A 17,407-nucleotide genomic window follows, 5' to 3' on the forward strand; every position below is an offset into this window, starting at 1 on the left:
CACTTCAGACACAGACAGGTAGTGGGGTTCCTAGTGGATTGGTGCCTCCCTCAGTATTGAAGCAAATGTGGAGCTCCAGAGACAGTGTTCTTCAGAACTCACAATACACCTCCATCCATCCCACCCATAGAACCGAATCAAAATCATTACTGGCACAAAATGTGAACAAACTTTAAAAAGTAACGACCGTGGCGGGATGGGCTAAAACAGCAGTATGCACACAGGCATTGGAGTTTAAACAGCATCATTTGAAAGATATTTTATGACTTTAGTTATTTAGTCTTACCTTACATAAGGCTGCCACAAAACCATTATTCATTCAAAGCATGGTGGCCATAGACCAATCAGTGTGACCATAGATGGCAGATGACGGGCTTACTGACATGACCTCGAGCCACCACATTTAAAAAGCATGCTTATCCAGATTCGGCTCCTTATAGTTTGGTGGGGCAATGGTCAAATGGGCAACTACAAATAAAGTAGTTGGCTATTTTTGTCTTGTTACTTGTTTCTTTGTCCATGTGTACCTGTCTTACCAATAGAAAAACACATTTGATCACAAAGAAAATACTGGTTAATTTGTTATTTTACATTCAGGGCATTTTTCCCCCAGTACCCCCCCCCCCCCCAAAGTGCCTATGCTATGCCCTCACTGTCACTCAAACTTATTCAAGTGTCTGCCTGCCAGCTGAAAATGTTTGCCAGTGTGTGCAGGCTCCCTATCTCTCGTCCTCCAAAACATAGACACAGACAGGTAGTGGGGGTCGTATTTGAGTGTGTATTTGGCATGTACTCTATTGAGTATGTAGGGTGTGGTGGCCTGCTGACATTGCAAGTGTGATTATTCCCGAAATTAGAAAGATAGATTATTTTATTTGAGAAGAATGGATAAACGTACACAATACTAGTTAAGGATATTATACTTATCATGTTTCAAGTTGGCTTTATTAACTACAAAAAGGTCAAATGTGTTTTTATTTCAATTCTGGTGACGCTCAGCACACACACAAAGCTTCTGGTCCAAAGTTAAGCCAACTCTTGGAAGTTCAAAGACGTTTAAAGTTCCTTCATTGAATCTGCTCCTCCGCAAGTATAATGCTGTGATCCTAATTCAGATAATGCATGTAATAACAAAATGCCCAGCGCTTCAAGCCAAGCCTCCTCCACTCTCTATTGCTCGCTCCCTCCCCACCTGCAAAATTTCAGTCACATCTTGTGCCATACACATGTCTGTCCAATGCATGTAAACATCTATTACAGCTTGCCCACTCAATAGCAAGCTGCTCTATCCACACTGGTTGGTGAAGTAATTTAATGTTGAGCTAAAGAGGTTTAAAAAGGAAGAGAAAGGAATGATATAAACCATTATTTTTTAGGGGTTTTGAACCGCTTCAGAACTTTATTTTCCTGGGCGGAACAGTGGAATGTAACGAAAATAATTATGGTTACAACCCCTAGTTTGAATAATAAGCGAGAGACAGAGATGTATATAGATGTTCTGGAATGTTCACTCTGCATAGTAGTCCCTTAAAGAATCCACACACCACAAACTACTCGGTTTACCTCTGAAGTAGCACCTCCTGAACGAGCCATATAAGACTGTTGTCTATCAGTGCATTATGACACATGAAATTAAGTCAAAGCATGGGCATCATAAAGCCGAAAAACGTTGTAAAAAGATAACAAATCACTTTACAACAATACCGACGTCTGTACTCCCACGTACTATAGGTGTGTGATATATAGCCTGAGAAATAAAGTACAGCTACAAGTGATAAAAAAAGTGTAAAAGATTGAATAAACATGAAATGGAGGAATGAGGGGTGGTTTCTGTTCTGTTGCTCCCTGAGTGATCCCTGATTCAGAGATCATTTATAAACTGTACATTTTGATATAAGGTATTTGATACATCTCTATTTTAATAATATAATTTAAGTCTATTCCCTTAAACCTCCATTTCTGTTTTTAAGAATCTGCCAAGATTGTGGGTGAATGTGGCATTTATCCATACCAGGTCTTCACACGTCGGTCCAAATGCTGTGTGCCAGAGAGTTGGTGGTTAGGCCGTGACACGCCCAGTTACTCTGATGGTGGGAAAATCTCTAAGTGGCACATTGATAGCAGACTATCAGTGACTCTCAATGTCAATGTCAACCAGACCTGTGTATTTAAGTATTTTAAAATAATGTGGTGCCGAATCAACTACTTCTGTTAGAAGTATTTTCAAATGATTTCCTATAAAATAGCCTACTATTTAAGCATAAGTATTTTCAAATAGTTACTTCAAATATATTATTTAAAATAAACCTAGGACCAAACAGACCTGGGTTCAAAAGCATGGGAGTATTAAATATTTGTATAAATACTGGTTATTTTCAAATACATGCCAATACCTTCCAAGTGTATTGCCAAATGCATTCCAATATTCAAATACTTGTATATTCAAATAAAAATATTTGCGCAAACTCAAAACATATCGCGGAGCGTGTCGGGATAGCACTTCGCTCTAAAGCCTGCAGCCTTGTTTGCTTGGCTGTCTAATTAGCCCCTACACCTATGACAATTTTCACTCCCTCTGCTTTGGGACACTTGTGCATATGGCGGAGGCAAGCGTGAAAGCTTAACTGGAGGGTCAAGGGGTGAAGGGAGTGATTTGGGATTCAGCCATTGTCTTATGGGATGTGACACGTGGGGGCACAAAAAGGCTGCTGCTCAAATAGACCACGGCTCCTAAGGCCACTCCAGAGATGGGGAGAGGGTGTGTTCCTCTGCTCAGGCGTAGCTGATGCATGACAGATCTTATAACCCCTGGATAGGTATTTTACGTATCAGCTAACCACATATGTTATAGCAATCTGTCAGTCGAAGACACAGTCAATGACTTGGCACACAATAATTGGTAGACATATGCAGGGGAATGTGATCTGTAGGTCTGAGGAAAGCAGATACGGACAATTAGCCGCCAAGAATAGTCAAAATGGCCACCTGAAAGGCTTTGTAGGCAAAGCCTCAGACTCTTCTCTTCCTCCCACTGAAAGTGGTGGAGAGCTGTTGTCCCTTATCGCCAATCGATCCCATTGTCTTAAAAAAAAAAAATGTAAACATCCACCTGAAGATTACACAGCGTTTGTGGGAAAAACTAAAACAACTAATAAATAAATAAAATATGTTTTAAAAAAGGGAGACGATACCTGGTGATAGACAAAACTGTACTGAGGGAAGTGCTGTGTTTGGGTCGAGTTATTGAGAGCTGTAGTGTGTTTCAGAGAGCCGGGGGGGGATTTCAGAGGCTTAGAATTTCAGTGAGCTGTGGCAAGTTTCAGAGAGATCAGTGCAGTCAATTTTAGTGAGACGTGGAGAGTTTCAGTAGAGATGAGACAAAGAGGGACCAGTTCAGAGGGACCAGTTGATCTCATCCATGACCACTGCCTCGCCCAGATCGGCGTCCGTCTCCAGCAGGCTCATAATCACTGCCATGGCCGCCTCGTCATTACTAAGGCCTCCCAGGCCAGGGTCCATCATATTCTCCATATCCAGCTGGGAAGTTTCCACTGGGTGAGCAGAGAGAGGGAAGAGAGAGCGAAAGATGGTCAGAAAAAGAAAGAGTCAGAAAGAGTGTGAAGCAGAGAAAGAGAGCAAGGAAGAGAGGGGGCATGAAAGAGGACTACAAACCAGTCACAGAACCACATAATCTACGACTGAACAATGGATCTTCAGCGAGAAGAGTACCATCATCAAAAACTCTGTTCGGTATCACAAAGGACCAATCCTAAACTAGTCAAGACTGTAATGGGCTAAAGGGATGAGATTTGATGATGTACCCATGAGTGATTCTCCTGCAGGGAATTGTGGTCTTTTGAGTTCTTGTTGTTCTCCTTCCTCTGAACTGGACTTCCCTGGCATCTCTAGGTCTGCCACCTCTCCATTTGGCACCTCAACGAGACAGGGGGAAAAAAGTTACTAAAGTAATACATACATGAACACACACACACACGCTCACACAGAGACTTACGCTGCTGCTGGACAGTGTAAGTTGCCGAGGAGACTTGTCCTTCAACACAGTGAAGGGGCTGACATTACCACTGGATGGGGACGAGTTCATCCTAAAACAGACAGATCAAACTGATCACAACAATCACACCTCAGGCATTTCTGAGCTTGTTTACTGCTTTGGTACAGTGACAACAATGCCAAACAGAATATATCCAGTGCGGTACCAACAATATCATTGAGCACATTCAAGCATAGCTTGAACAGCATACCTAATTCATAGTGATATAAATTGGGGTGGCAGGGTAGCCTCGTGGTTAGAGCATTGGACTAGTAACTGGAAGGTTGCAAGTTCAAACCCCCGAGCTGACAAGGTACAAATCTGTCATTCTGCCCCTAGGCCGTCATTGAAAATAAGAATTTGTTCTTAACTGACTTGCCTAGTTAAAAGGTTAAATAAAAAAATAATATATTTTGACATCTCCAGGCGTGGGTCCAAACATGTGCATCTTTCACACCTGCAACTTCTCAAGAGTGTTTGACAGCTTATTGCAGTTTGATAAGATTCACCAGGATCTCGTCAAGAGGGTGCCAAGCACTGAACGTTGCAGATAGAAATGTCTTAGCAGAGCTGACACGATTCCCCAAATGAGACAGGAAAGCATACACCCCCCACTGAATGAAAACACACACACACACACACACACACACACCACCCCATTTCTCTGCCACATGTCCATCTTCACTGATAGGCTACCACACCCCATCACCCACCTGTTGTAGTCCAGCAGCTCATTAGCGATCTGGGTCCCGATGCTCCCTGCATAGATCATGGTACTGGAAGCACTGGAGATCCCCGGGATGATGGGAAGAGACTTATTGCCATCGTCTAGGAGGAAAACATTCATTAGCCGCAGGTTAGGTCTATTTAGCTATAGACCTCCATGCTTATATAACACCAATTGTCTGCTTTTTCAAGTTGACATCTCAACTAACCTTCTGAAGCCTTGGAATTACTTGACGGTTCTGCTTTGCCCCCAGATCTGTCTGTTGGACTGTGGTCACTTCTGGAGACGTGAGAGAATGTGGACACATGAGAGAACCGTTTTGAGAAAGAGTTTTGAGAAAAAAGGTTGAATTACACAGTGTCACAAAGCTACAACGACAGTACAGAAAGATCAGTGACGATCCTGAGGAGGAAAAGGTTTGTACTTACGACATGACAGTATTGGTTGACACTATGTATTCTACTTCTTTGGTCCAGGGATTTATGAAACTAAACATCAGACTTTGTAGTGTGACAAAAGAGCCATGTTTCGTTTTGAATTTGTAGCAATGTGTCTCTATTTTCTCTTTACTCCGCAGCACTGAAAGGAAAAGGTGTGAAAGTTTAAGTTAGAGATCGATATTCTTTATTCCATTTAACATCTAGGTATGGTTAGAACAAGAGTAATAATAGCATGAAAGCTGCTTATGGCATGCAAGTAGGAATGTTTTTTTTTCATTTTTGATGACCATTTCAGGGGAATACCGGAAGAAAACAATGGGGGGGATTTTTGGGGGGGAAATTCTGAAACTAGGAAAAAACATTGAAGTTGGGTAGCAACATGGCTCAAAAGTAGGACCGTTTCTCCCATGTAGTGGTTTGAGGCCCTACTGGTGGGTTGTGGCTAGCCTCTGGCTCTTTGCTCCTGGGTTATGATTTGATTCCACATTCTAGGAATTCTAGGGAACACTTTGAATGTTTATTGTCTCTCAGGTTGGTAACAGGAAAGGCATGGTGCAAGCGACAGCATGAACTAGTTTGGCAACCAACCACTGGCTGAGCCAACGAGATCCTACCTTTCCGATGTCGTTCTGCTAAATGTGGCAAGTCATCTTGATGGAAGTATTCGTAGCATGACGTTCCAAGCAGCTCCTGGGGTAAGTATCCTAGGACAGTGGTGGCTCTGTAAGGAGTAGAGGTGTAGAACATATTGTTAGTAATCACATGATTTCAAGTCATTACTCCTTCAGAGGAGCCAATGTGGTTATGAAGAGGGCAGTCTGATATGCACAAATTTGTGCTGTTCTTCAATTAAAGGCAACTCGAGTCTGAGTGATATGAGTCAGTGACCCAGACTCTCTAGAGACACCACATCCACACTGTCATGGGATAATTACATTATCCAGTTTTCATTATACTTTATTTGCCACCCAGTGCTTGGAGACCAAGAGGATGAACTTTGAGCCCCTTCCCATTGAGTGTAATAAGAACCTAAACATTAAATCAAAAAGAGAGGAAAACAATCACCGTTGGTCGACAAAGGTGAACTTGCCATCCATGGCGTAGCGCGTGACGAACTCCGTTGCTTTGACCAGGACCTCGTTGGCCCCGTTGACAAGAGAGGCGGCGTGGAGGTGGACACGGCCCACGGCCACCAAGCAGCTGAAGTGGGAGCTGTCCTTGTCAGTCTCCCCCTCACCCCCCTCCTCCCCCAGCTGACTGGTGGGCCAGCTGCGAATGTAGCCTGTGCAGTGGACAGTGCAGTACTTCTCAGACTCTACATGGGGGGACAGCACGACAGGTAGACATTTTACATCTATTTCTTTTTCCATTACAGTTAAATCTTAATGAACACATTTACATTCATTGTTTAGCAGCTACTCTAATCCAGAGAATACATTTCATTTTATGTTTTATTATGAAAGAAAAGGGCAGTCCTGCCTTATACAAACAAACTTTTAAGGAAAAGATGGGAAACTATTTTCCTTCACACCAATCCACATTAAAGAGGGGAGAATATTCTCTCTCTCCATATGTCCATTACATTTATGAAGACCATACTTTATAAATGGGGACAGATTTTTCCCCTACCTTTCTTTTTCGATGTGCTGGACTGGAATTCCTTGTCCTCCTGTTTGACTGAGATCTTGTGGTACTTCATGCGGCAGAAGAAGGAGCGTCGCGCGCCCGGACACAGCCGAGCTGCTCCGACCGGGAGGTCAGCCTGGACCTGCAGGCCCGCTGGGGAGAAGAAAGGCTGATTAGACAGAGGTATATACAAAGTAGAGTGAGTAACACACAGGCATGCGGACGCGCACACACTCAGTGGAGATTCAGTCACACTCACACACACACAATGCCAATGCAATTCCACTCACATTTACATTTGTACATTTTTTGTAATTTAGCAGATGCTCTTATCCAGAATGACATACAGGTAGCAGAACATAGTGTAGACACAATCGATAGATCAGCTGAGACTACTCATCATTGCAAGTAACAATACAGGTATTTTCAAAACGATATTCTCAGAAATTGATGTTTTCCACTACAACTGTCAGGCCTGAGTACGACACTGCTTTACAATTTGAGTCCAAAAGGTCCTGCCCACTCCTCAGACAATCATCCCACTGACCCACTCACACAGTGCAGTATGCTCCATGGTATGGGCAAAGTTAATCTCCACTCCTGAGAGCTTTCCTTCACTGGCTGCTGCCTCACTTCCTGGGGGGAGGACCCCAATGTGTTAGGGTGTAACACGGTTTTACTTTTTATGGAAACCACCCAGCCACCTACCACTGTCATTTCAGCATTCCTGTGGTCAACATTTTCCTTATGGAAAACACACACCTTACTTTTCACACCCTGTCCCCGCACACAGCTGAGTCACACATACTTACTTTTGGCATCTATTAGTCTCTCGCGGGGATATAACTCAGAAGCTGAGAGCTGCTCCTTTACTTTCTCCATGTCCTTTGGGTGAATGTAGTCAAAGAGACTCTGTCCAATCAGTTCCGTCTGTAAACAAAAGCAACCAATCAACTCCACTTGCTGATAATACTAAGTAACGACTTACATTGACTACATCTCTATAACACATTCATTACATATCTTTAAGCATTTCATGAATGTGTTATAACAGGCCCTAACCGCATTACCAGTCTAAGTGAATATGCCAAAAGGACAAACCACGTTCTGAAAATGATGCTGATATGTAGCCTGTACCAGCCCCATCTCCCCCACTGGCCGGTATAGGTCTGTGACTTACCTTCTTTCTCTCACTGAGGTCAATGGTGCATGAAGATCCCTACAGGGTTGAACTCGCAGGGTACATTTACAGATTAAATAGTGTAGTTGAGGGTCATAACGCTTTCGTACTTCATTGACAGCCCTCCTCCACATCACAATTAAGTTGGTCATACTGGTCTATAAACACATACAAAGGATCTAAAGTTCATTTGGAAAGTATTCATACCCCTGGCCGTTTTCCACATTTTGTTACAGCCTTAATCTAAAATGGATTAAATATAGTGTTTTCCCCCTCATCTATCTACACATAATGACAAAGCAAAAACAGGCTTTTATTTTCAGGTCTCTCCAGAAATGTTTGTTCAGGTTCAAGTCCAGGCTATGGCTGGGCCACTCAAGGACATTCAGTTTAGAATAAGGCTGTAACTTAACAAATCGTGGAAAAATAATACTTTCCAAATGCACTGCATTTATGAATTCCATGCAGTCAATGTAAAGTCAAATCTATTTTCCCATTCATAAAGCGTTTAAAGTTCAGCACTTCATGGTAATTAACTGCGCAGTTTGCCACTCTGGTGTGTCACAGGCTGATACCGGCTGGTGGGGGAAATGGGGCTAGTTCAGGCTGTATGTCATCATCATTCTCAAAACGGGGGTTTAACCTTTGGGCATATTCACCAACACTGGTATGATGAAATCACACTTTTGAGAACAGCCATAATGATGACAGTATGCTGTCATTGCAATGATGCATCTATTAAGATACATAAATATGACTTATTGCATTGCTTGACACGAATGCGCTATAGATATGCTATGGATATATTTCATGAACCTTTACTATACCCTGGCATTAGTGAATACTTGTTTCTGATTGATTCAAAGTGCATTCTAGAGCGTGCATAATTTCCTATAATGCACAGTATATTTGCACAGCAGAATTCAATGGCTATAGTTATTTTTTGACATGTTCCATGTTTGAGCTGCTTTTGAAAGCAAAAGTCAAATGTTATTTTTTGGGGGCATTGTTGAATTTGACTCCCATAATGGCAAGCTACTGATGGCTTGGTTAGCTAAACTATCACGTCTGTTTGGTTAGCACGGCACCTACTGTAGCTATCTAGCTACTTCAGTGGATGTTGAACACATGTCTACCAGCAAATGTGTTTATCACTTTTATACCATGGCTATAATGTAAACAACTCGGGGCTCTGTCTCTCTGAAAAATAATGCAACTCCATGGAAGGTCAGTTCCACTCCAACATATCTTCCAGGTCGTTCATTGATTTTCCTTCACATAATGCGGTTGGGACCTGTTCTAACACATTAATGAAACGCTTATATAAGTAATAAATGAATTATGGATATGTAGTCAAAGTAAATCCTAACCTAACGTTGTTCCAATGCAACCTAAAACTTGCTATCAAAGAACTTCAGAACTATTATTCTGTAACAGAAACTGTGTGAATCATTTGAAAATGTTAATAAAGTATGTAGTGGTGAGATTTCTCACCTGGCTGTAATTCAGTGTCTTGTTGATGGACTCTGAGACAAAGACTATTTTTCCGCGATCACAACCCACTACGAACAGGAACCCGTCGGCAGCCTTGAGAATGAGGTGTTTGAGCTCGTCATCAGGGAGGAATGAAGGCTTATAATTGGCTTCAGCAAAGGAACAGGTGGAACCTGGGTAAGTATAACAGCAGTCAGAGAGGACGAGGATTTGTTGTTTCTGTCAAGTGGCATTGAAGCAATATATTAATGTGTGTGATATTTATGAGCCATTGCCAAAGTAAAAATATACTTGGGCTTTTCATCATAAAAATAATATCAGGTTTACAGTTAACACAATGTACAATATACTTAACAATTTGCGACTTAAAATTACCCGAAACCGTTTAAGACAAGGTGACAGTTGGTGGTTAAGCTATCACCATGTCTCCTAAGAAAGTATTTGTATAAATAAAGTATTACATTGTATTAGTACAGCATTAACTCACATTACTTCAGTCTACCTCATATTTGTAAAGTATTAAGTGGGTGAGCAGGCCAACCTACTGTACAGTAGGCTACCTTTGAGGGATTTGAGGTGCTGCACAGCCATCCTGAGCACGGTGAGTTTGTCCAACTTGCGGGACATGGGGTTACAGGTGGGAATCATGGCTGACAGCTCGTCGATCAGATTGTTCATCTTGTCCCGGCGCCGCTTCTCGATCTGGCTGTGAGGCTCCCTGGAGAGAGATGGACACTCAATGACACCAGATGCGGGTGAACCCATTTTCTCTCATGACACCTCCCTATTTCTTGGTCTGGCTTTATGGGATTGTGTTCTCAAAATTCAACCTAACATTATCCACTTACATTATTCATACCCCTCGACTTATTCCACGTTTTGTTGTGTTACAGTCTGAATTGAAATGGGATTAAATAGTTTTTTTCTCACTCCCATCTACACACAATACCCCATAATGACAAGGTGAAAACATGTTCAGACATTTTTGCAAATGTATTGAAAATGAAATATCAGATTTTACATAAGTATTCACACCTGAGTAGATACTTTGTAGAAGCACCTTTGGTAGCGATTACAGCTGTGAGTCTATCTGGGTAAGTCTAAGATCTATCCACACCTGCAACATTCTCCAATTATTCTTTCCAAAATACTTCAAGTTCTGTCAAATTGGTTGTTGATCATTGCTAGACAACCATTTTCAGGTTTTGCCATAGATTTTCAAGTAAATTTAAGTCAAAACTGTAACCTCGGCCACTCAGGAACATTCACCATCTTCCTAGTAAGCAACTTCTGTGTTTTACGTTATTGTCCTGCTGAAAGGTGACTTAATCTCCCAGTGCCTGATGGAAAGCAAACAAGCAGGTTTTCCTCTAGGATTGACTGTTTAGGCGTCATTCTGTTTGTTTTTTATCGTGAAAATCTCCCCAGTCATTTATGATTACAAGCATACCCATAACATGATGTAGCCACCACTATGCTTGAAAATGTAGAGTGTGGTACTCTGTAATGTGAAGTATTTGCCTCAAACATAACGCTTTCTATTCAGGACAAAAAGTTAAATTGCTTTGCCTCATTATTTGCAGTATTACTTTAGTGCCTTGTTGCAAACAGGATTCATGTTTTGGAATATATTTATTCTGTATAGACTTCCTTTTCACTCTGTCAATTCAGTTAATATTTTGGAGTAATTACAATGGGAAACCCAGACGCGAGCTGCCCAGTGACGCGAGCCTACCAGATGAGCTAAAATGCCTCGTAGACAACCCCCTTGGGTTGTGCCATGGCGGAGATCTTTGTGGGCTATACTCAGCCTCGTCTCAGGATGGTAAGTTGGTGGTTGAAGATATCCCTCTAGTGGTGTGGGGGCTGTGCTTTGGCAAAGTGGGTGGGGTTATATCCTTCCTGTTTGGCCCTGTCCGGGGGTGTCCTCAGATGGGGCCACAGTGTCTCCTGACCCCTCCTGTCTCAGCTTCCAGTATTTATGCTGCAGTAGTTTATGTGTCGGGGGGCTAGGGTCAGTTTGATATATCTGGAGTACTTCTCCTGTCCTATTCGGTGTCCTGTGTGAATTTAAGTGTGCGTTCTCTAATTTTCTCCTCTCTTTCTTTCTCTCTCTCTGAGGACCTGAGCCCTAGGACCATGCCCCAGGACTACCTGACATGAGGACTCCTTGCTGTCCCCAGTCCACCTGGCCGTGCTGCTGCTCCAGTTTCAACTGTTCTGCCTTATTATTATTCGACCATGCTGGTCATTTATGAACATTTGAACATCTTGGCCATGTTCTGTTATAATCTCCACCCGGCACAGCCAGAAGAGGATTGGCCACCCCACATAGCCTGGTTCCTCTCTAGGTTTCTTCCTAGGTTTTGGCCTTTCTAGGGAGTTCTTCCTAGCCGCCGTGCTTCTACACCTGCATTGCTTGCTGTTTGGGGTTTTAGGCTGGGTTTCTGTACAGCACTTTGAGATATCAGCTGATGTATGAAGGGCTATATAAATACATTTGATTTGATGCATGGGAGCACCAGCTGATCTGGACGACTGTGTGATAACGCTCTTGGCAGCAGATGTGAGCAAGACATTTAAACAGGTCAACATTCACAAAGCCATGGGCCAGACGGATTACCAGGACGTGTACTCAAAGCATGCACGGAACAACTGGCAAGTGTCTTCACTGACATTTTCAACCTCTCCCTGACCGAGTCTGTAATACCTACATATTCCAGCAGACCACCATAGTCCCTGTGCCCAAGGAAGTGAAGGTAACCCGCCTAAATGATTACTGCCCCGTGGCACTCACGTCGGTTGCCATGAAGTGCTTTGTAAGGCTGGTCATGGCTCACATCAACAGCATCCTCCCAGATACCTTAGACCAACTCCAATTTGCATACCGTACCAACAGATCCACAGATGAAGCAATCGCTATTGCACTCCCCACTGCCTTGTCCCACATGGACAAAAGGAACACATATGTGAGAATGCTGTTCATTGACTACAGCTCAGCGTTTAACACCATAGTGCCCACGAAGCGCATCACTAATCTCAGGATCCTGGGACTAAACACCTCCCTCTGCAACTGGATCCATGGACATCCTGATGGGCTGCCCCAAGGTGGTAAGGGTAGTCAACAACACGTTTGCCACGCTGATCCTCAACACTGGGGCCCCTCAGGGGTGTATACTTAGTCCCCTCCTGTACTCCCTGTTCAACCATGACTGCATGGCCAAGCACAACTCCCAACACCATCATTAAGTTTGCTGATGACACAACAGTGGTAGGCCTGATCACTGACAACGATGAGACGGTGAGAGACCTGGCAGTGTGGTTCCAGGACAACAACCTCTCCCTCAATGTGAGCAAGACAAAGGAGCTGATCGTAGAACAGGAAAAGTTGGGCCGAACAGGTCCCCATTAACATCGACGGGCTGTAGTTACTTTTTACTTTCGTCTATTTGGTAAATAGCCTAGTGGTTAGAGCGTTGGACTAGTAACCGGAAGGTTGCGAGTTCAAACCCCCGAGCTGACAAGGTACAAATCTGTCGTTCTGCCCCTGAACAGGCAGTTAACCCACTGTTCCCAGGCCGTCATTGAAAATAAGAATATGTTCTTAACTGACTTGCCTGGTTAAATAAAGGTAAAAAAACAACAACAACAAAAATATATATATATTTTCTTAACTCTTTCTTGAACTACACTGTTGGTTAAGGGCTTGTAAGTAAGCACTTCACTGTAAGGTCTACACTTGTATTCGGCGCATGTGACAAATAAAGTTTGATTTGAATGTTGATCCGTCCTCAGTTCTCCCATCACAGCCATTAAACTCAAACTGTCTTAAAGTCACTATTGGCCTCATGGTGAAATCCGGTGTCCTTCCTCTCAGATAACTGACTTAGGAAGGAAGTCTGGTGAGTCTCTGATCCACCTCTACGCAGACGACACCATTCTGTATACTTCTGGCCCCTCTTTGGACACGGTGTTAACAACCCTCCAGGTGAGCTTCAATTCATACAACTCTCCTTCTGTGGCCTCCAATTGCTATTAAATACAAGTAAAACTAAATGCATGCTCTTCAACCGATCGCTGCCAGTACCTGCCCGCCTGTCCAACATCACTACTCTGGAAGGCTCGGACTTAGAATATGTGGACAACTACAAATACCTAGGTGTGTGGTTAGACTGTAAACTCTCCTTCCAGACTCACATCAAACATATCCAATCCAAAAGTAAAACCTAGAATTGGCTTCCTATTTCACAACAAAGCATCCTTCACTCATGCTGCCAAACATACCCCAAAACTGACCATCCTACCAATCCTTGACTTCGGCGATGTCATTTACAAAATAGCCTCCAATACCCTATTCAATAAATTTGATGCAGTCTATCAGTGCCAGCCCCACATACTACCCACCACTGCGACCTGTACGCTCTCGTTATCTCAGCTCGCTGGTCACCATAGCAGCACCCACCTGTAGCACGGTCTCCAGCAGGTATATCTCTCTGGTCACCCCCAAAACCAATTCTTCCTTTGGCCGCGTCTCCTTCCAGTTCTCTGCTGCCAATGACTGGAACGAACTACAAAAATCTCTGAAACTGGAAACACTTATCTCCCTCACTAGCTTTAAGCACCAGCTGTCAGAGCAGCTCACAGATTACTGCACCTGTACATAGCCCATCTATAATATAGCCCAAACAACTACCTCTTTCCCTACTGTATTTATTTATTTTGCTCCTTTGCACCCCATTATTTCTCTCTACTTTGCACATTCTTCCACTGCAAATCAACCATTCCAGTGTTTTACTTGCTATATTGTATTTACTTCGCCACCATGGCCTTTTTTTGCCTTACCTCCCTTCTCACCTCACTTGCTCACATTGTATATAGACTTATATTTCTACTGTATGTTTGTTTTACTCCATGTTGTGTTGTGTTGTTGTATGTGCCGAACTGCTTTGCTTTATCTTGGCCAGGTAGCAATTGTTAATGAGAACTTGTTCTCGACTTGCCTACCTGGTTAAATGAAGGTGAAATAAGAAATTAAAAAATAGGAAAACCTCCCTGGTCTTTGTGGTTGAATATGTGTTTGAAATTCACTGCTTGACCGAGGGACCTTACAGATAATCATATGTGTTGAGTACAGAGATTAGGTAGTCATTCAAAAATCATGTTTAACTCTATTATTGCACATAGAGTGAGTCCATGCAACTTATGTGACTTGTTCAAAAGGTGCACTATGCAGAAATCGCTCCGCCATTTCCAGGTTGCTAAAATTCAAATAGTTAGGCTAATTTGAGTTTGAGACAAAAGAAGCAAGTATAGAGTGTCATTGTACAATATTTTCCATAACCAAAAATATTGTATTTTCAGCTGTTAGGAAGCTGGTGTACAAAACCAAAAGTAAAAGAACCAAAACGAAACTCAAGAATGGGAAGCATAGAAATAGCGGACATAGAACAAATATAACGCTTCTTAGACTTTATTTCAATGAGAATGTAAGATCTATAACTCACATTTCTAATTAAATTTGGTCCCGTCACCCAAAAAGTTACATACTGCAGCTGTAAGCAAAGGGGAATATTTACTGACTCAGCTTTACGCAAAGGGTTTGAATGCTCACTCACTCAAGACATTTCAGATTGAAATGTTTAATTAATTAGTAAACCAAATGTGAAAACATAGTTCCACTTTGACATTATGGGGTACTGTGTGTAGGCCAGTGACAACAAATCTCAATTTAATCCATTTTAAATTCAGGCTGTAAAATGTGGAAAAGTCAAGGGGTGAGAATAATTTCTGAAGACACTGTAAACCTTAGTTGTAGGTCATAGTGGTTAGAGCATTGGACTAGTAACCGGAAGGTTGAAAGTTCAAACCCCCGAGCTGACAAGGTACAAATCTGTCGTTCTGCCCCTGAACAGGCAGTTAACCCACTGTTCCCAGGCCGTCATTGAAAATAAGAATGTGTTCTTAACTGACTTGCCTGGTTAAATAAAGGTAAAATTTTAAAATAAATAAATAAAAATCACCAAGTTTTTGGATATACTGCATTTCACCCATATAGTCATATTTTATTATCCATCCTTAACTGCATGCATTTACTAGCCTATTACATGGTAATTACATAGAGGTTATATGTATAAGTTGAATATCCTATCTTACTTAAACTCACATAACACCAAAAAAGTTGCCCGTTTGTGGTCAATGAGTAACCCAGATACCTGAAGCATTTGATTTTAGCCTGAGAGTCCTCCCCTTCAGATCTGTAAGAGAGATACAGAGTATATTAAAAGTAAATCACATCTACAGTCTAGTGAATTAATAGTGTGTGTTGAATAAAGCGCTCAGAGCCTTGAGAGCCGTTGAACAGTACCGGTCTTCTTCATCTTTCAGATCTGCAACCAGATTGGAGGCTGATTTGATTTCCCTGGGAACAAAGTGCATGCTTATATTTAAACTCAAAACCAATTACATCTGCTGTTTTAAAAAGCCAATTGCACTGCCTAGTTAACCTGGCTGATACCAAACATAAGTCCCCCTGACTTCAGTCTAGACTCTGGACATGCTGTTAAGATGTTGTTTGCACAATGCATCGATAATGAAGGGTGCTGTGCTTTTACTGGTTTGTCCTCATGTCTCTCACTCAAACACCCACATGCACAGACACACACACAGCAAATCCAAAACAGTGAGAGGTATCAAACCACCGGGGGGGGGGGGGGGGCGGACGCAAGCAGGCACATAATGCACAAACACCACACACTAACCAATTTGTACAATTTTGTCCTGTAATTTTATTTACTAAATGAAAATAGTGTCCAATAATCTTGTAAGAGATGGATGTGATAATGGCACAGATACATATTTTTTTTAAATCACACACACGTACATGTCCATGCTTCCCTTGCGTTTCCGGGGCAGTTCCATTCCTGAGGTCATGCCAGCGGCTGAGGTGGGGGTCATCAAGCTGGGCAGAGAGACAGAATGGCTTTGGTTTTCCTCCACCAACACATCCCCTACAACCAACACACACACACACACACACACACACACACACACAATCCATTAACAATGGATTAAAGATCTGAGTAAACAATCCTAATAACAGTAGGTGAACAACTGTGTTGGTCATCCAGGCTGGAAATGGACAATCCTACATTTTCGATCAAAACTGACCCCCAAAAAAGTGAATTTGCCAACAGATGTATGGTATATCTTAGTACTAGCAGTATATTTTAATTTGATTTAGGCTTGTTGTAGCCCATTTAAGAGGATGTTTGGAAACGGCTATATAAAAAACACTCTGACGTGGGGGAAGAAACAGCTGTGCCTTTCTTGCGCTAACACTCCCATCTGTCTTTCCTCACTAGCACCGACTTTGCTGATAGTTGTTTTTTTGAGGAACGGCTTTACTTACTATAACTGTGATATGTGGTTGGCTCACCTAGCTCTCTTAAGATAAATGCACTAACTCAATGTTGCTCTGGATAAGAGTCTGCTAAACGACAAATGTAAAAGACCAGACCGTAACCTGCTCACTGGGCGTGAGTGTGCACGTGTGTCTGTTCATGACAGGTCCAGGCAAGGGGAATATAACGCAGGATAGCCCAAGCGTAGCTCCTGTCCCCCATCTATTACAGTGCCTGTTACACAGACCCAAATAACCCCATTACCAGATCTGATGTTTAATTCTGCTCTCGCCGCTGAACATCTGTAGAGGGATTGCCGGCCTTTGGATAGGGGACAATGTTCAGGCAACACGCACCCCTCCATCGCGTTCATTCACTAACTCACGCTCGTCCTGAATCAGTTTCCTGCACTCACATAACCTACTGTCCAGGGCTCACTCACATGAGAAGTAGGTTATGATGTCACACAGGAGGAAGGACATTCAGTTG

General features: G+C 42.6%; 1 protein-coding gene across 1 annotated transcript in view; it reads right to left on the reverse strand.

Moving 5' to 3' along the window:
- Window positions 1-913: 913 nt before the first annotated feature.
- Window positions 914-17,407, reverse strand: part of arntl2 (aryl hydrocarbon receptor nuclear translocator-like 2) — a 34,053-nt gene continuing 17,559 nt past the window's right edge. Inside the window, exons 2-16 of the mRNA XM_046348475.1 lie at window positions 16,399-16,525; window positions 15,883-15,936; window positions 15,731-15,772; window positions 10,079-10,236; window positions 9,519-9,691; window positions 7,657-7,774; window positions 6,848-6,997; window positions 6,284-6,533; window positions 5,833-5,939; window positions 5,207-5,357; window positions 4,987-5,057; window positions 4,765-4,879; window positions 4,013-4,103; window positions 3,822-3,933; window positions 914-3,551 (exon numbers count right to left, since the gene is read on the reverse strand). Coding sequence (XP_046204431.1) covers window positions 3,394-3,551; window positions 3,822-3,933; window positions 4,013-4,103; window positions 4,765-4,879; window positions 4,987-5,057; window positions 5,207-5,357; window positions 5,833-5,939; window positions 6,284-6,533; window positions 6,848-6,997; window positions 7,657-7,774; window positions 9,519-9,691; window positions 10,079-10,236; window positions 15,731-15,772; window positions 15,883-15,936; window positions 16,399-16,525 — 1,877 coding nt within the window. The 3' untranslated portion in view covers window positions 914-3,393. The remainder of the gene's footprint in view (window positions 3,552-3,821; window positions 3,934-4,012; window positions 4,104-4,764; window positions 4,880-4,986; window positions 5,058-5,206; window positions 5,358-5,832; window positions 5,940-6,283; window positions 6,534-6,847; window positions 6,998-7,656; window positions 7,775-9,518; window positions 9,692-10,078; window positions 10,237-15,730; window positions 15,773-15,882; window positions 15,937-16,398; window positions 16,526-17,407) is intronic.

Source organism: Oncorhynchus gorbuscha, linkage group LG01, assembly GCF_021184085.1.
Source record: "Oncorhynchus gorbuscha isolate QuinsamMale2020 ecotype Even-year linkage group LG01, OgorEven_v1.0, whole genome shotgun sequence".
NCBI lineage: Eukaryota > Metazoa > Chordata > Actinopteri > Salmoniformes > Salmonidae > Oncorhynchus > Oncorhynchus gorbuscha.